We start from the raw sequence: 19592 nt of genomic DNA on the forward strand, positions 1-19592 counted from the left end.
CCCGGAAGTAGGATTCGTCGTGTCATCACTGAACAACCGGATAGCGCTTTGTTTTTTGCAAAGACACCAGTTTAGACCTTCAAACTGTTATCTTATTATTTTTAATAGAAATCGCATTATGTGTAGACAACACTGTTTCATCCTTTGAGTTCTTATGCTGGAATGATTCATAGGTCAGTGTTAGGTGGCTAACAGAAAGAAAAGAAACCTCTGAAAATGGTCAGGTACAAGGACTGCACTGAAAAAGCCTGAAAAAGACTTAAACTATTGCACGAGCCCACAAAAAAAAACAAAGAAAATAAATTCTGGCTCCTTGGAAGCAAAATATAAAGAAGTTGCTCAAGACTTTTGCACATAATAATAATAATAATAATAATAATAATAATAATACCACCAGCAAGTAGAGGGGGGGTCATTTAATTTCTTCACAACTAAACATAACCAGTCTGTTCACTTATTTTATACATGTTATCCTTTTTTTTCCCCCCTGTGAAGATAATTTGAATTATTTCTGAAATTCACTGGACTAAGAGTAACGTAATCCCAGGCCAGACAGGGACAAGCCACTGAATCCTGACAGCTCACCTTCTTCTGTAATTGCAGTTTGGACAGTCTGGAATACTCAGACGAGATGACAGCATTCTCATTGTGTCTGTGAAGTTGTTATCTCCGGTGGGGGATTTCTTACTGTTGGGTAACTACAAAAAAACAAAAACAGAAACCATTACAGCGCTTTGAAGGACACAACTGTAAAACTCCATTGTAAAATGACAGCGTCATAATCACATGCCGTACCTGTTCTTCTATAAACCTTCTTTGCTTAAAGAATTCCCAGTCCTCTTTCAGCATTCCCTGCTTAGTCTTTAAAGTCTGGAAACAGGCAGATAGTAAGAATCAACAAAGACTTTAGAAGCTTCACAAATCAAAGACTGAAAAAAAATATCTAAACAGTCACACAGAGTTTTCATTTCACTTACATTTTTGCTAATTAAAGACTTGTGTGGCTCTGTTCTTTGGTTGGTAATATTCTGACCCTCCACCTTAAAAAGCATCTACAAAAGAAACATGTTACACAATTTATTATTCTCTGTACTGAACATGAGCGTTACACAAGACATTCTTTTACTGCCCTGCGTACCTGTTCATCCACATAGTCATCAATCCTTTTCTCACAATCCTGCCACTGAGCGGCCACTGAAGCCATCTCCTGCTGCAGTTGCTGGTAGCTCTCTAATAACGTCCTGTACGTATCTTCACTGTATGAATCATGGGAAGCTGTGCCATGCCTGTGGAAAGAAAACAAAAGCAAAAAAACAAACAAATAGGGATTAGGGATAAGCCTGCTGGCTTATGGCTCAGTACTGTGGAAGCTTGTTCAAAGGCAGCATCTGAGAAGGTAACGTGCAATTTGGGTCTTTATTAGCAATCAAATCATCACGATGAGCGTCTAGTCAAAGGACTCTATGACTAGACGCTCATCGTGATGAGCTTTAAATAGAAGTTACGTCTTACCTAAGCTGTGCAATGAGTGCCGGTAAACTGCTGCGTAAGATCGGTTCGGAGAAAACCAGATTCTCGAAAAGGTGTTTGTTGTGCAGCTCCCAGGTCACCTGAAATTTCTGGAGGTGCTCATTTTCCTGGGGAAGAGCAAAAAAAAAAAAGGAAATAAAATAAAAGTTAAGAATGCGATGAATATGTCAAACGTGTTATCGTATGTGGGGGAACAACACTCGGACGAACCAGGGTGAGCAGGAAGCTGCTGATGGTTCGTGCAGCTTGACAGAGGGCGTTGTATTCCTCCAGCAAAAGTGAGATGAACTGGTGGGCTTGAGGAGGACCTTGGGCTGCAGCTATGGTCCCAGGTGGTCCCGTGTTCTTGGAACCTGCAGAAAGGTGCTTCAATAGACGCACTTTCATTTCCAAGACGTATTCCCGAGCCTGCTGCTCCAACCGCTGGTAGAGCTGATAGGGATCCTTTTCACAGAGTCTGCGGGAGAAAAACAATAAACATAATGGGGAATTTTTTTTTCTTTTCCCACATCTATTGATGCTACCAGCACGTAAAGCTCTTCTTTCTCTTGTAACACTGTCTGTACAGTTTAAAATCTGTACAGTTTAAAATCTCCCAATGTGAGTCACATAGTTTCCTCAATTACATCATATTAAGTAATCCAATAGGCCTGTGGACTTGTTCAAATACACTGGAAAAACAAACAAAAAACCCCAAAACAAAACAAAGCAGCAGTTTCAGTTTGTTGACATCAGCGCAAAGGCTCCCACGCCTCTGGTTGTTTTCAGAGAAGCTCCCTGTTAACAGGGACCTCTAGTGGCCAAACACACCCCTGAAAGCCCCTGAAAGAAAGACCTGAGAAAGAGAGGCAGGATTTCTGGTCGTGGTCATACCTGTCCACCAGCTCCTTCATGCCCTCCTTGTCTCTCTCTAGAGGCTGGTCGTGATCATCTGCAAGTGGCGTTCCCGTCTGTCTGTAGATGTAGCGCACCAGGTAGCGAAGCTCCGACCAGTGGTTCTGCAGCTGCTGCGACTCCCTCTCCGACTCGGCAGAGATCTCCCTGTAATTCCCACAAATTCATTAAGAATCAGTGAAAAAAACAAAACAAAAACAAAAACGCAAGGAATCAAAGAGTCAACCTGAACTGACCGCCTCTCGTTGCAAGCTTCGCAGCTGCACACTGTATCAGCAGGCATCGGCGTGGTGAGGTCCGGGGCAGGAAGCATGGGTAGAGTAGGCGCAGCAGTGGTCAGTCTGTCCCCTGTGGCTGCCTCCTGGCCCAAGTTTCCATTACCCACAGGCATGTGCAAAAGAAAGTCCTGACTCTGTAGGCATTATGAAGGAAAACAAAGACATCACAATAAGACATTGAACAAATCCAGAAACATTTTTATTAGTTTACTGTGATGCTGATCATTTTTCAGGAGCCGATGGTGACACTGGGCATGTCGCACGGCTGTCCAGAAAGCTGAAAATAATGTGCTAACATATAATATGAATGTCAATCACTTCTCTGTATTTAAGAGCATTTTTAATCATTTCAGTTGATTCCTCTTCAGTCTCTTCAGCTGTGGCTTGTCATAAAATAATCTCTGATCATCTCATGGATCTGGCTCTGGACACTGTGACAGCTACAAGGCCCTGAAAATGACTGCTCTGATATGTCCAGCACCACATGACGCTCAGCCTATTTACGTTTATAACGTGTCGGACAGTAACTACAACTGGGATGAGCACACAGTGCAGTCTTTTTTTGTTTAGAGAAAAGTTACAGTTACAATTGACAAGCATCAGGGCCGGGATCAGCCAACCACTGTGAGAACTGACTTATAATGTCACACCATCATTCACTCATCACCAGAAAAAGCACAGCATGGGGCAGACTAGATAGAGAATATATGTGCAAATTTTCTTTTCTGCAGCTATTTCAAAATAAAAGCTCTCCAGTTGCTTGGGCCCCTTGACTACAGGACCATAATGCTGTGAGTCAGCAGAGCACACCCCTGCAGTTAGGATGCATTTAACAATACATTTAAGAGGAAGCCAAACCCAAGACCACCATCCAAGGCTAACGCACCAACAACTAAGAAAACATAGGACTGAGCTCCAAAAAACAAACGCTTGGGAGTTTTCAAAAGCAACTCAGACTGAGACTTTGGATGAAGAACAAAAATGTAGGCGCAATCTTACCACCTGCCTACAAATAAAAAGCTAAATTTATTTTAGAATTTGCAAGAACGGAAACAAAGTCGAGTCGCTGCCTTTGTAAATTTGTCTGTACAAAAGTGCTTTTATTAATTACAACTAATAATCACTCCTACACACATTCAACCAGGAAAATAAAAAGTCACTTTGTATTATAGGGGGAGAAAAAAAACCCACTGATTTCAAATCACAAGATTTTTCCACAGGCAGTCGGTCATAAAGAAGCTCTTTATATACAGAGTAACTGGAGCGCACACTCAAACACACGTCATCTTACAACACAGGCCTGAGAGGATATTTTCAGTCACACTTGGATGTGCAGAGGAGAAAGAGAGAAAACTAATTAAGACGACAACAGCAACACTGCCACTTATTTTCTTAATTAATCATTAGAAGTATTAAATGTGACTACGTGTTAAAATAAAGACTTAAATCATTATGATTTTTATAATTAGTTCCTTCATTTTTAGATACAGATGCAGCTAATGCCATAATCACAACTACATTTTTATGTACTATTTATTATATATCAAAAGCATTTCATCCACTGAGATACTTTTTGTTTAATTAATGTACCTGAAAAATTGAAAAAGTGCACATTTCAAGCTGAAGCTTCTAGAAGTCGCTACCTCGTTGAATCAATTCAAGCTTGTACAATCGTATTATTCTGCTTCCATCATTACGTTCTTACAGCAGCAGCTGCTGCTCACGGTGGCTGCATCTGTTTCGGCCGTTCTGGCACAGAACCAGCAGTGCCAGGTGAACGCAGGAGCTGCATCATCCACTGAAAGACCGCAGCTGTGCACGTTAAACTGCAGATATGTGGCATCCGTGTTGAGCCAGAAAACCGACTGAACGGCGGAATCGAGCAAAGGCTTGACACGCAGCACTCTCTCTCCATGCACAAACTCTTTATAACTTTAATTCTCTTCACACTCATGTGACTTACCCCTAAAGACTGCTCTAGAGTAGTATGTCGGTCCTCCTTCTCCACTGTGCGCCTGCAGTCAGAGCACACCCACAGAGGCAGCTGTAGAGCACTGGGAGTCTTGGCAGGCTGTGCCGTACCGTTCTGGCCTGAGATGCTTGCCTCTGAAGGCACGACAGTGTCTTTACGCTCACATCGACACAAGAGGCAGCGATCACCAGCAGTGTAGGGCGCTCGCTGGTTCAGGCCAAATGTGAATGGGGTCTGTGGTGGGAAAGAAAAATATATTAGTTTACATGAAGTCACTGTGTTTGATTCAAATCCCTTAGATAGAAATGCAGTGGCTGTTGTCATTTATTACTTAAGGGAATAAATAAAAGCAGGTTATTTTTTCTTCTAATAATAATAATAATACAGATGTTATTTTAGAGGAAAACTCAAGTTTGTGATCACTTGAACTGCTAACCAATCTAACATTCACGACCCGATGTACTCCAGGTACAACAGCTGTTTGAACAGGCCCGCTGTACTTCATTAAATCACAGGAACTTTAACACAGAGTCCTTTCAGTGCGTGAACCACAGAGGGGCACAAACACGTAATTAGAAGCTAGAGGCTTCAATTAATGATATACACACTGACTGCTTGGGACGGTGGGTGGGATGGCTATGGGATTTTAAGAAGAAGGTTGACTTCCATCTATTTCAGCTACATTTTAAACGTGTACTCCTGGAGACTGTGACTCAGTGAGTACTCTGGGTTAGAGCGGGGCAGCTTTACACTTAACGGAATATCAGCATCTATCCAAACATGATATGGCCTCCTAGTACAGCTATGGTATGAATTTCAGAATCCTATTTTTCCTCCTTAAATTATCACATTCTCAAACTCAGGTGTCGATATTGTAAATTCTTTTTTTTCTTTTTTTTTAAATTAGTGTAAGAAAGTAGCTGAACATTGTGTGACACATGTTAGTTAATCATTTACTCATTTGCGTTGTATCCAACTGCTCCTAATCAGTGTGTAGTGTTTCACACAACAAACAGGAGAGTTGTAAAGTGCCCTCTGTTGGACAAACTATGCAACGCCAACTCTCATAACATAGTTGAAAGGCATTTCTCACCCTTCTTCCTTACCTTTTTAATTTCCATTTATATATTATTTATCCATGTATTATTATTATTATTATTATTATTATTATTATTATTATTATTATTATTATAAAAGATCAGCGAAAAAAGCAAATATTTGCAGACAATATCTGCTCACTGATCAATCAGTTGGGTTCTCTATGATAAACAGTACATTTCATACATATATTTCCTCGTTCCTTGTTCAAGTTCATGTTCGTGATGTGTGTTGTATGGATTTGAATTCTGAGGAATAACGTCATTAGTAATCAGGAAAAAAAAAAGGCAGTTATCAACACTTAAACCCTACTGTTAAAAAAAAAAAAAATACAAATGCTGGAGCATCTGAATGTATGAATAACTGAGGCAAGTCCTACCGAATATGAATAAGTTCCATACTTAAAAATGACTGGATTAACAGAAACACTGAATGTTTAAATCTTGAGTGGGTTTCCACCATTTAGCATACACACAGTTCTATTGTCAAGGTGGGTATTATTCTGGTAAACTGGACATGTCTTTGAGCGACAAAGGTTCTGTATCATTGAGTGGATTCAGAAACCCTTGACTGTACTTTACCTGAAGGACTCCAGAGAAGTCAGCATTCACCGGTCCTTCCGTAAACTGTGGTGTAACGCCGCTGTTCACTTTGACCTGATGGACACAAAACAGCTCATAGTTTACAATGAACTCATCCCTTTCTATTTATGCAAGTGATCAATTACACTAAGTGATGACACAGTTTCTATATTACACCTCAAAGCTTCTAATGTTTTCTGTATTATTTTCTGGGTTTTATATTCGACTGCATATATATTTATACTGATAAACCTCTCATAGGTTCACACCAGTACACACTGCATACACAGAAAACCTATAAACAACAGTGCCCAAAAATGATGTATGCACATTTAAGGAGTCAACTCAGAAAAATTATAGCAAAACATAATCTCTATCTAGCCATGCACAGACTGGCAGAAAAGGAGTCGTAACTGATCATTTAGACTAAAGGATTAAATTCAAGCAGTTTCATGTTATGTAAACTTAAACGACAAATTACTGTTGCTGCTGCAGGCTGACACAAACCACCATGGTAGTAATCGGTGCTATGAGAAAAACAAGCTGGCTATCTGTGCATGTACTGTTAAGCATTAGTAATAACTGACATTTAAAAATAAAAATGAATGCTGCGGTAAAACATGCACATAAACATATTGTAAATGACCTGAACAACTAGGAATCCAGTTTATATCAAGGCTCTCTTCTTTTTAGTAACTGCTATACTGTCACCTTGCACTATATAGTATATAAACACGTACTAGACAGTGTATGCTTACTTTATGGATGACTAAAGTAAGGTGTTTAGTGCTAACAGCATTGGTTTTTCTTTCTCTGTGTTTCTCTCACACACTGAGATAGAGCGAGGCTGAGTCACTGAGATAGGTGCAGATAGACTGGTATTACTTTGAGGAATTAATTTTTAATTCAATTACCGTTGTCTTGACAGTTTTTCAAGCTAACACTAGCTCCTGCACTATGACTCACAGGTGTTTCTCCTGTTTAGCACAGGCCTGACTGAATGACCGGCCTTTGTTTAAGCTTCATGATATTTTGTGTACAAAAAGAGTACACAAAACAGCAGTGGCTCCAAGTAGTCACATTTGGTTTTCCATAATGGTTTAGCCAAGAAATTTCTTATATCGTTAGCTTCATAGCATAAGTGCCTAAGTCATTTTTTTGTGATGACATAGGCAGACGGACAGGATGATGCAGCAGTGGTAGGGGAGTAAAGTTAGGCAAAAATCTCAATTTGACCAAAAAATGACTTAGGCACTTATGCTATGAAGCTAACGATATCATTTACCTTATTAGCGCAGCAGTGAAGTAACAAAGTTAAAACGAATAAAGTTACGATGAAATAAATGAAGCTTGGTATGACTAGGGGTATTTTTCTTTATTTTCAGCGATATTGTTGTTACCATGAATTCTTCTGCCCACTTGTAGCGGAAAATCTGATACTGTAACATCACTAATCCCAAACAAACAACACACACACTTTCTACGTGAGAGACCAGAATAACTACAAAAGCACAATAAACGTACACAGAAGCACAGACAGGACATAGTTCCCTTCGATGCAGAATACAAAACACTCAAGTGTTATTTACGCGACCCATTAAGCTAACCAACATCTCCGATCTTGTAAATAAGCTTGCTAACCATCTTAAGATTTCACTGTTAAGTTTCACTATCGTGGTATTGAAGTATACGGGCTCATTAGGCTAACGTGGAGGAGGTAGTCGAGTACTTTAGCTGGTCCTCTGGAAAATATGCCCAAGTTAAACTCAAACCTTTACAGACTAGAGAAATAGAGAGAGAGAGAGAGAGAGAGAGAAAACGACGGAAACTCGGAATTTAAAAACACAAAAACAGTGATGAGATTGTGAGTGCTCTTGACTGTTAGCATAAGCTAGCATCAGTGTTTACCTAGGTGATAGCAGCTTTTGAGCCACCTACGTTAATCTTAATGTTATTCCCGAATAACTTTGATTCGAGCAGCCCAATCTATACCTGTGCTAGCCATACACAGAGAAGAATATTAGATCAACCAACTGCTTGATTGTGTCTAAATCGTTGTCGATACACCTACGACCTCTTAACTTAAGCTAACAATGGTAGTGTCAGGATTTCGCCAAGACTTTAGTAAGTTAGCCTGACGTTTAAGACAGGGTGTTATATTACACTGGGGACTGTTTAACTACTGGCGATTATTTCACAAAGAATAAACAACTATTATTAGCTGTGATTAAGCCGGTTAACTACCAGCTACGTTGCACTTGTTAGTTAGCTAGCTGCCTTCCTCGCATCAGTCTCGGGCCCAAATCAGATGTGTCGTTGATAACGCTCCAAGCTGCTCGCCCCTGTTTTGACATCCAGTAGTGTGACACTCTTACCTCGTCGTTTATGCCCGTGATGGATCCTATATTCCCGCTGCCTGCACTGCCAGGTGTCAAAAAGCCGACGACAGAGGCAGGTGCTGCTGTTCCCTCACAGCCCAGGGCCGAAGCAACCCCGGCCTTGCCACCGCTGGTATTGCAGACAGCACTGCAGCTACTGCCACCGCCCCGCTTGTTCTTCCTGCGTTTAGCCCCCCGTTTAGCATCGGTTGGACTCATTTTTCCCAATAAAAGAAGCGAGACAACTTGCCGTCCAGACTTAGCAGAGTCTCAAGTGGAATGCCTGTTGCAATCACTCGCGTATAAATCCTGGATAGCAGTATAGAGACTCTCAAAACGGCAGACACTCAGTTCCATCAAAGTGCAAGCCGACTTCATATATTCCAATATGGCCTCTGACTGGACTGCCTCAACCAGGGCTCAGATCGCGTCGAAACGTAAATGTGCGTCCTCACCCAGGCGCTCATGGGAAATTGAGTTTGCCATGGGAAATCACTTTCTAAGCAGATAACAGGGAGAAAGTTGTAGTTAGCGGAGATAAACACTGACGTTGAATGCTTTACAAACATATCGGTCTTCTTCTTATCTTATCCTTTTGCCTTAGATTATATGTCTCTACTCGGATCTAAAATAGATAATAAACGTATTACCGGTACAAGCATCCGACACAAACTGCAAACAACACATTTTAACAGCAGGGGGAGAGCGCATCCCGCAAATGATGTAGTTTGCTTCAGCTGACAGCAGAGGCCCAGCAGAGTGGAACAGTCTTTCCGGGCAGTCAAACAGCGAGTCTGGCGTCTTTGCCGAGAGCGAAAGACAGCCGATGATAAACTGCTAGTACATCTATATGCACCGTCTGCGTTAACAGCCCTTTGCGCTAAAACATCCAGTGCGGCCCGGTGCTGAGGATTTCAATAAGCATCTACAACGGCTAACGGGGCACAGCTAAAACAGTTAGCCGCATCCGCACACAGGTAACGTGAACTAAAGTTTTCTTCTTCCCTGTTTAATTGTTGCACGGATGTGCACATCCAGCGAAGCTTGAAGACACTGTCAACTTTAAGTGCTTTCGTTGGAAGTTTTTCCTTAGCTGCCTGTCGGCTTGTTAGCTACTTAACGCTAGCTAACTACACGTCAACAGCTGCGATAGATTCACGTTAAGTCAAATTAGTGGGCAGCTCAGAGCTAACCGACTAGCGGGTAAAGCTAGGGGACGGTTTGGTTGATGCATACTTATCACTTTTATTATGTTGCAATCTCAATAAATGAAATGAATTAGCTGCATTATATATTTGGTCTGGCAAGTTTTTTTTTTTATCACTTTTGAACAGCCTTGCAGCAAGTCACGTGACTGCACTTCAACAGGTAACCTTGATAAACTCGACTCTGTTCCGGGTAGTACTAGCAGCATCCACGTCGATTTCCACAATGTCATAAAGGCTATAAACCTGACGCGGTTAACATTATGTGAAAGGTGCACTTTGTTTCCGGCAGAGAGCTGAAAATCTGGAAATTATCCAACAGTTCTCTAATGTCGGAGGTAGTTGCTCCAGTATCACAGGTGACTGCTAACAGCCTGTAGACGTACCTGTAGTTTTACAGGTACGCTTTAAAATGCAAGGTAAAATTCAATCGAAATTTACCTTAGAATAAATAATAAATAGAACTGTAAAATCCTGTTGTGAGTTCTGGTTAGGGATTGGATTACACAGCTGCTCCTGAGTGTAGTTTAAAAATGGTGTCTATATGTGAGCCACTTCACTTTCCTGTTGTGCAAGTGCTTTCATCAATAACAGAACCCCAGTTTGTGCCTCTCACATGCATTCGACTCAAAGTTCAAACATGGCCATTCGATAGACACATTAATGTGCTGGAACTGTAGGACATACACCACAATTACAATTGGTCTTTACGTGTGCCTGATAGGCAGACTATTCAGAGGTCTGGACTGGGGCAGATAAGGAAGTATAGTACATGGATGTGCTGTAGGCGTGGCCCAGAGTATGTATTGTGCAGCCTCAAATCCCACTACTCGTTTAAACAATGTGAATTTAAACGATTCTTACTTTGTACAAAAACATGACTTTGTATAAAGTTAGGAAACCGTTATTGTGATTCCCTGGTGTCGTATTTAATAAAAAGTAATCACTCAGTGAGATACAGATACACAAAGAAGACTATGAGAAGTCCTAAAATACCTTACAAGCAGCAGTTAACTAATTTCCCTTTGTTAGTAGGGGCACTATAAGCAGTCGGCCAGCTTCGTGGGACTTTTTCATACTTGCCTGTCTGTCTGTTTCCAGGTATGTCTGAAGTTAGTCTTGAGGCAGAGTCGGGGAAGACCTCATCCGAGGAGCCTCAGATGGATTGTGAGGAGGATGGCAAAGCAGAGGAGAGTTTGAGCAAGGAGTTAAAGCAGGAGAGCGTAGACAGCAGCAGTGTCAGGGAGGACGATGTGATGTACGACATTGACATTAACAGTGATGAAGAGAATGCAGAAAGCAGTAACAGGAAGGGACAGAAGCCGCATGATGAGGGCATTCAGAGCGAGACTTTGGCGTCTGGTCGTGTAGCCGATAGGGGACACGAGACGAAACGCAGCATTGAAACGGCTGAAACACCACAGGAAAGCGGAGATACTCACACTGAAACAAAGGTGACATTTACCTTCACTCTGAACAATCGACCTGTCCTGGCACTTCCTCTCTGCTCTCGCTCATGTTGCCATTTTGTCCTTGATTTGCTGTTGCGGTGGCGGTATTCTTCCTATATAATCAGGTTAAATATTGTTGCGGAGCTTTATTAGAAGTAATCAAAAACAAGAAACTGCGTTATTGTGTTTGTTTCCCTCTTTTTACGTTTGCTTTGTTTCATCTTCCACTTGCTTTGCAGGAGTTACAAATTAGCTGGTTTTCTCTCTGTTGGTGGTGCGCTTGGTTTTCTCACTAGTTACCAAGTGTTGCTTTGTAATGTGTTTGAGGATCATCAAAGCCTCGTGCACTCTGCTCTTTTGGCTTACAGCAAAGTGATTGCTAAGAAAAGAAATGAATTTCTGTTTATTACTTTGTATTATTGCAAATATACATGTGTTACAAAGTGCTGATTTGTCATGGTTATCCCCTGCTGGCTGGTAAGTATGAATCTATGCATATTTTGCCTTATTTAGATTAACTGTTAACTGAAGGTTAATGTGCGAATGACACCGTTTCCTCCACTTTTTTTGCTAAGTTGGGCATTCTTACGTCTCTTGAGTTCTGCACATGCCGGTCACATGGTTGGCTAGAGAGATTTGGAGTCCTGACTGAACGTTCACAGGCAATCCCACATTTCTTGTTTCTGGAATGTGACTCCTTAGGTTGTTGTTTTGTGTTCAGTTTCAGGCTCAGCGCCAGCATTGAATGTGGCATCCCAAGAATTTCATATCAGAAATTTTAATTGTTCTTCCCATTTTCCTTTAGTCACCCTGCATACTTTTGACGTAGACACATTTCAGGTTTTGCTTATTTATTTTTTTGGTGGTGGGGTGTTTTTGTTTGCAGTTTGAGCACAACATTGCGCAACGCTAATGTGTCACGTTCGTCTGTAGTTTGCAAGACGCCATTAGCTGACACAGCTAATTGGACAGTAAGCTTATTGTTATTATCCATCCCTCCCTCTTACATCATCTTGATCTGAATCCAGGTTACTGAACCGTAGGGAATGGCAACCTATGACATGCCATACCTTGTCCATTTGCACGCCTGACTCATTTGCAGCCAGTGGAATAACACTGTTAGCCAGTTTTTCTGCAGACTGTGGGTGTGATCATTTTTGCCTCAAGGCCCCTGATAATTTGTTGTTCTGTGAATCGTCTCTTTATGTTTTGTTTTGGGGGTTTTTGTTGGGTTTTTTTGTATAAAAAGAGTCGTTAATATGGATGCATGGAAAGCTAGAATTTGCTGCTAAAAGCACCAATAACAGAACTAGTCAGCAAATTTATTTACACGTTTTCTTGTTCTCTGTTTGTTATGGAAGATGTACCCTTTTCAGGCAAATGGTTTGAACCTGAGTGGAGCCAGTCTTACCTGCAGCTGGTAGTTGGATAAGCAGAGCAGTGCTTATCTGTGCTGCCTGCCTGCCTGCAGGTTTCCTATGGCCTTTAAGTATTAATGTGTGCCGATCACATGGTGCAGCCAGCAAAGCTGTGTCTTTATCGCCCATCCCATCCTGTTTTTAATGTGTTATACTGTGGATCAATAAGTGAAGCAGACGATTCTGTTTTTGATCAACTATTTTGATTTCCATTCACTCAAACACACTAAACTATTTTACATCAAGTGTTCCTTTTGAGACAAAATGTGATCAAAGCAAAATGCCAAATCTATGGCTTTGCAAAGTATTTGAGAATGGTATAAAGTGGTTTACACACCATAGCTGTTGTAAGTAAAAATGGCTCACTGCAGCTTCCAGTATATCTTATTTAGTTGCATTACAAGCTGCAGTCGAATTCACAAGTCATAATTAGAGCTGGAAGTTCTCACAGGTGATGGTATATGTTAGAGTGAAACCTGAGCCATGAAGTTCAGACAGTTGGCACTAGTCCTTTGGTTATGATTGTGTCAAAGCACAGACCTGAGGGCAGAAGGTGTGCAGAGGATGTTGGCTTCTATCATTCTCAAACAGAAGAAGTTTGGAAACACCAAGAGTCTTTGTAAAAACGGGTCAAAAGAAGTAATTATAGACAGAGGGCCTCAGTCGAACAGGTATCCAAGAATCCAGTCTAGTCTGTTTTGGTCCATTGTGAACGACGTTCAAATAGAGGGGGGAAAATGGTGCAGCAGTCACCGATCGAGCCTGCTGGGAGACGCATACCGGTAAGCAGATCTTAACAAGGAGAAGCAAAATCCTCTGTCCTGAGGAACCAAAGAGGGAAATATCTACCCACAATTCCTAAAGACGTGTGTGGAGAAAAACCTGACACTGACCACCACCTCATTATTACGACCCCTATGCTGAAACGTGGTGGTGGCGGCATCATGCTGTGGGAATACTTTGAAGCAACAGGCCCTTGCAGATGTATGCAGATAATGTAGTGCAAGCCTGGATTGAATTTATTTCTCAGGATCTCAGGCTGTGTTCAAAGTTTATATTTCATGAACACAATGCCCTGGTGAGAAAACACAGGAGTGGCTTTGGCTGTTGCGACCCAGCTAGAGTCCAGACCAGAATCTCTGAAGAGATCTGAAAATGGCTGTGTGTCCAAAAACACGTGCCAAGTTTGTAGGATGACTTTCCAATAGTGTTGAGGCTATAGTGGCTCCCAGATACCCTGTCATGGGATATTTCAGTGTTATATTTTTTGATAAATGTACCAAACATTCCCTTTCTTATTGTGAAGTATTGTGTGTGTGGGTTGATGAGAGGGAAAATGCTGTAGGGGTCAATATAAACTTACCGTTGGGTTCTCACAGTGAAACCACTCAGCCTGTTAAGACAGGAACCGGCTCCTCTTACCAGCTGATCTGGATACTACTTGCATTATTTAGAAAGGGGTCAAGATTCATAAATAAAATATCTTGCTCAAAGATGCAAATTCCCCTGTACTGATTATAAAAACACCTCACTTTAAATGCTTTTTCCCCCCACACACTAACATTCACAGGCCTCACAAAAGCTTCCATACAGAATGTCATAGTGATTAGGTCAGTGTCCCAGTTTTCAGGTCCACAGTGATTAGGCCACAAAAAAGTACTAAAACTAGCACAGCTGTATCTTCATCCTCCAACTGCAGGCAGATTATTATAGCTTAAACCAAACTGATGTGGCCATAAACTGTCTCCACCCTGCGGTTTGCTCCGAGGTTGAGCTAAACAAGCCAATGTGTCACTGCATCATGATTAAGGCTACGATTTCTATTTTTCATGGCGAATAAAATGAGGACTGCCACATGATTATTGTGAGAATTGAGTTTTGTTCGATGCTTATTCCAGCTGGATAGGGTGAGCTAATGCTCACGTGGACATAGCCACAAAATTTGGGTATTGTCTGTTTAAGGCATTGCAGTAGCAGATATTAGGAGATGTGGAAGGCCACTGATGATGCATTCTATTCTGTGTAGCTTTAAGAAGTAATGTTGTGAAATAGGGGAGTGTGGAAAGCTGATGCCGGTTGTTGTTGCACAAAAACTTCATATCCTGATCGGTGCTGAAATCAATCAAAGCAACGATCTTAAATTTAATCGTAAATGAAATCTTTTCATCCTGTGTTGATAATCAGTGAAGAAAACTGTGAGAGGAGGATGGGTTGATCAGTGTCGTGGTGATGCAGCATGGTTTAGGTATGTTAATGTAGAATAGTCAAACTGACCATGTTAAGTATTTGTTGAGGTTAAATATTAAAAAAGCAGTTTAATCGTCAAATTATGTTATTTATATGTCACTGAATGTGAACAAAAGTGCTAAAGTTACAGAAAAAACCCCACTAAACTTCACTTGAAACTCTTACAACTATATACTGCAACAACTGCTGTGTTCTTGGATCTTGGCTATGAGTACATAAAATCACAAAATGAACATGCTGTTGGCCATTTAGACTATAACGCACTTGGAAGATGTTTACTTAAAATTATAAATCCAGTGAGAAATAGGGGGATTTTTTTTTTTATTCCTATTGACTTCTGTATATTAAACTTATTTTCAACCAGATGATGAGTCGCCCCCTGCTGCCCATTTGAAGGACGCAGCTCCTCAGCACTAGCTTAATTTTAAGCCCTCGACGATGCCTCTCTTATTTACAGTCTATGATATCCAGTCTCCTCTTTTTTCCTTGAGAAATAACCTGCTTCATTTAACCATCCTTATTGCAGGAGAGCACAATGGCCGAGGAGTCCCACAGAAGCACAGCGGCGGAGATCCCCGTCACCAGCAATGGAGAACTAGAGCAGAGCCCCGAGTCTGTATTCAGCAGGGTAAGAGATGAGCTTAGTTTCATTAAACCTTAAAAACTGTGCAAATATCTATGAAGAGTATGTGTCACAAAACAAGGGAAACTTGTATAAAGGGATGTATTTGCTATTTTTAACAACTGTTACAGTCAATTGATATTTAGTTTGCCACGATTTCTAAAAAAAGAGCATCAACTGTACACTTTGGAGCAGCTCTAAGTGGCAGATGTTTGAGGGTAAATTAATTTAAGGCAGTCAAGCAGTGATGTAATGGTACAGTAAAGAAAAGCACTTTCCACCAATCACATACAGACCCCAGACACATTTCTTTCTCATCAGTCTGAGAGTTGGCAGTGGTTCCAGCTGATTGCTCCTTATAGCTCACAGTCACACTGCCAAGTCTGTTCAGCTCACAGACAGTATAAAACATGGACATAGCTACCGTCATGTCACCTGCGGTTCTCTGAAGTTCTGTTTTGAAACCTCAAACGAGTGTTTCCTCAGTTACCGTCTTGGTCGCGAGACATCAGATGTGACGAGATGGGGCGGGTCTGGCAGTGAAACCACTTCGTCATTGGCTAATAACTTATGATTGACAAGCCCATGAGCGAGCAGAAAATACCCCAGCTAATCTTCTTTTTCACATATAATATGACCAAGTTTAACTTTTTTTTTTTTTTAGTCAGTGTGACACAAGAATGAGTGACTAACGAGTGAGTTCAGTAACAAAGTGTTTAGAGTTTGGGAAAGAGCCATTTTCCCATAGACTTCTATAGGACTGGAAGTCTTTTTGCAACCACAGCTATCGCCATCTGGTGGTCTTCAGATAGAGTGCAAGTTTTTAAGCACTTCAACGTTGGCCTTTTTCCAGTCAGACAGCTGTGTTCAGATTGTCTATGGTGTAACCACAAGCATGTGTGGAACTTTAAAATGTTTAATCCTGATAAAATAACTTGCTGAGGCAGGAACTGATAAATTGCCGGAAGGTTCTTACCTGGTTTCATCTGACTTGATTTAACTTGAATGTGAATGGAGGAATGAAATAAATATTCTTCTATTACTTATTCGTAAAATGATAAAAACGTTTGATACATGTGTTCCATGCCACTTGAATCCTGCTGTGATAAATCAATGTAGAGCCTGCAGCGTCTACACAAGTGACCAAGTCCTTTGTTAGTGTGTGACAAGTATTAAGCGGGATAGCCAGATATCTGGGGAGGTGCATGTCAGGTCGCACCATATGGCTTCATATACCTATAGTGTAGTTCAGGGGTCTCCAGCTCCAGTCTTCGAGAGCTACTGTCCTTGACAGCTGAATCAAATGGTTGAATTACCTCTTCAGCATGCCATCAAGTTTGGCAAAGTCCTGGTAATGAGCCATTCACTTGATTCAGGTCTGCTGGAACAAAGATGCATCTAAAAGCTGCAGCACAGTAGCTCTTGAGGATTGGAGCTGGAGACCTGTGGTGTAGATGGTGATAGTCATGGAGGGAGTGGTCCTTTTGATTGGCTCTCGCTTTAGGAAGGCCTCAATATGTGTAATGGTGACAGGAAAACCATAACGCTCCATGTTTTTTTTATGGTCATGGTTGCTGGTGACCACATGGTCATAACTCTCCTGAACTTAAACACAACAATTCAGTGCTGAACGAGATGAATTGATCCTAGGCACGGCTGTTCGAGCTTTCTTGAGTGTGAGGTTAATTTGTTAGGAGTGGTGAATGTTTCACAAATTGTTGCGTGCCACCCTGTGTGTCTGCACTGTTAGTGGGCAAAAAGATATTACATTAAAACTTTTGATGGTATAAAAGAATTAAACAGCTTGATAAACCACAGTGGAGGTTTTCTCTCTTCTCGACCATAGCTGTATTTCAAAAGTGACTCATAAATTTAGCTTCACTAAATCAGTTGTTAATGTGCGCACCCATAAGACCTTCTTCTGATTAAGCCTTTGGGGACACCCACCAATCATCTGTAGCTTCCACGCAAAGACTTCCTGTTCTGCTTGCTGGTCAGGAAGGCAACTAAAAGATGCTTAGAGAGAGCTAAACTGTTATCAGGGGATAACTGTAGGTTTCAGACTACAGAAGGAAGCTTCCAGTCCCTAAGAAATCAAGTCCAGATATGTTTTTATGTTTGTGTCTGTCAGGTCCACTTAAACTATTTTATCTTTGTTTTGTTTCCTCCCGTAGGACTCTTATCCCAGTGGCCCAGGGGCCATAAACCTTTCAGAGACTTGTGTCACATCAAGCAACTTTGCCTCAACCACAGAGGGCATCATTGAATCAGGAGCATACAAAGGTGAGCCGTACTCTCCCCAGTTTTACGCCTGTTGCTTTGTGGACCGTTTCCTCACTATTCAGAGGTTTTATGAAGCAGCATCTCTGTCAGTGTGTTGTCAGGCTTTGTCAGCTTGTTACATTATTGGATTTTATTTGCAACATTCTGAGTTTACAAACCGCCCATCTGTCCATGTTCCCACTGCCCCACTTTTGTTTTTGTTTTTTTTAAATCTCTCTGAAATATAAAAGGTAGAAATTTGAATTTCTAAAGCTGGACATCTAATTGAATTTAATGAGTATGCTGTGATCTTCACATCGTATCGCCCCGTCTGCGTTTTATCATCATGTCCTTGTTACAAATGCAAATAAAAATCTCCCCATAGTGCGTAGAGCTGCTAGAGCCCATTCACCGTCATGTTGCCATGGCTATTTTCCATGTTATTTACACTGGCTGAGGTAGGCTTTTGTTCACAAGCACGTTCACCTACAGCCCGGGGAGAGCTTGGGGGGGGCACAGGAAATAAACACCAGTGGGAGGGGAGGGGGGGCACAGGAAATAAACACCAGTGAGAAAGTCCCCCTTATACTTGTGCTGGAAAAAAGGTAACGCACTAATGATAACTCTATCTCCCAGGGTCAGCAAGCCTGCCCACATCTCCCGTGTCACCTGTAGCTCCCAGCTCGGCTGTTGCCAGCCGCCTGGCGCGCTCTTCCAGCGATAGTCAGGCTGAGAAAGGTACCTCGAAGCGATGGTGTATGAATCAGATGAAGCAACACCATTTTCTACGCAAAATTAACCACAATCTACTTTACCGCCTTTGGTTCTCACCAGGTCCTTACCTGCTCTTTATTCCTACAGGCTGTGCTTCGTTGCAAATCAAACCTTTCCTCTCCCTTCCTGTTTGTTGGCTCTTCAAACTTTGCCCTTGCATAAGACCGGGCTAACATAAGTAGTGTTATGCTTTGCAGTGGCAATCAGTGAGCATTTAAATACCCTTTAGAGTCCTTTTACTGAGGTCTACATGTCAGAATGTCTAGATTTAACTTCTTGATACCTTTACATTTGCTTGGCTTGGAGGAAAAAAAACTGCCTGCAAATTTAATCTCAGTGGGTTTTCCTGCATGCAGCCTTTGTCCTCGCGTAATGTGGCACCCGGCATGTCTTTATGGAGCCTCAAAGCTGCCATCATGTTTTTGAAAGGCGGTCAGATGAGAGAAAATGGAATAAATCAAAACTTTCTTCACTGCTTTGACATTTGATTTTAAAACTATCACTTAAAGCTACTGTAGCTGACCTTTTTTTTTACCTTCAGATGATGACCACCTTCTACAGTTTCATCAGCTCTGGAGCTCCGTATCTTTCAGCATTTCTCTAGACCCAAAACAAAATGAAGTTCCTGTCATTTACAATATTTTAATGCTGTAGAGTTAATTTCAGCTGGGCTGTTCATAGATGTCACCTTGCTAAGTGAATAACTTTCAACTCTCCAGGCTCGATGACAGCACAGCCAAAGAGCGGAGCGGTGGTGCTTTCAGAAGACTTAAAGAATCCAGCGATGGAAAAACTGGACTTAGTGAGGAAGTGGAGCATCAACACATATAAAGTAAACCTCTCTTTAATTGATTTATTATTATGTCCTTTTTCTAACCTCCT

The 19592-nt window shown here is 41.4% G+C and overlaps 2 protein-coding genes across 3 annotated transcripts in view; one reads left to right on the forward strand and one right to left on the reverse strand.

Moving 5' to 3' along the window:
- The window catches only part of fam193a (family with sequence similarity 193 member A), an 18405-nt gene extending 9065 nt beyond the window's left edge, over positions 1 to 9340 (reverse strand). For both annotated transcript variants that reach the window (XM_005746968.2, XM_005746967.2), the window contains exons 1-11: positions 8729 to 9340; positions 6354 to 6428; positions 4666 to 4908; positions 2661 to 2836; positions 2404 to 2571; positions 1741 to 1987; positions 1513 to 1637; positions 1139 to 1286; positions 978 to 1052; positions 796 to 870; positions 586 to 698 (exon numbers count right to left, since the gene is read on the reverse strand). In XM_005746968.2, the coding sequence (XP_005747025.1) occupies positions 586 to 698; positions 796 to 870; positions 978 to 1052; positions 1139 to 1286; positions 1513 to 1637; positions 1741 to 1987; positions 2404 to 2571; positions 2661 to 2836; positions 4666 to 4908; positions 6354 to 6428; positions 8729 to 8950 (1667 nt within the window). In that variant the 5' untranslated portion in view covers positions 8951 to 9340. The remainder of the gene's footprint in view (positions 1 to 585; positions 699 to 795; positions 871 to 977; positions 1053 to 1138; positions 1287 to 1512; positions 1638 to 1740; positions 1988 to 2403; positions 2572 to 2660; positions 2837 to 4665; positions 4909 to 6353; positions 6429 to 8728) is intronic.
- Positions 9341 to 9411: 71 nt separating this feature from the next.
- Positions 9412 to 19592, forward strand: part of arfip1 (ADP-ribosylation factor interacting protein 1 (arfaptin 1)) — a 14352-nt gene continuing 4171 nt past the window's right edge. The window contains exons 1-6 of the mRNA XM_013914310.1: positions 9412 to 9708; positions 11038 to 11390; positions 15579 to 15680; positions 17849 to 17957; positions 18573 to 18674; positions 19430 to 19542. Coding sequence (XP_013769764.1) covers positions 11040 to 11390; positions 15579 to 15680; positions 17849 to 17957; positions 18573 to 18674; positions 19430 to 19542 — 777 coding nt within the window. The 5' untranslated portion in view covers positions 9412 to 9708; positions 11038 to 11039. The remainder of the gene's footprint in view (positions 9709 to 11037; positions 11391 to 15578; positions 15681 to 17848; positions 17958 to 18572; positions 18675 to 19429; positions 19543 to 19592) is intronic.

The sequence above is a fragment of the Pundamilia nyererei genome, unplaced genomic scaffold, assembly GCF_000239375.1.
Source record: "Pundamilia nyererei isolate P.nyererei 1_Seehausen unplaced genomic scaffold, PunNye1.0 scaffold00186, whole genome shotgun sequence".
NCBI lineage: Eukaryota > Metazoa > Chordata > Actinopteri > Cichliformes > Cichlidae > Pundamilia > Pundamilia nyererei.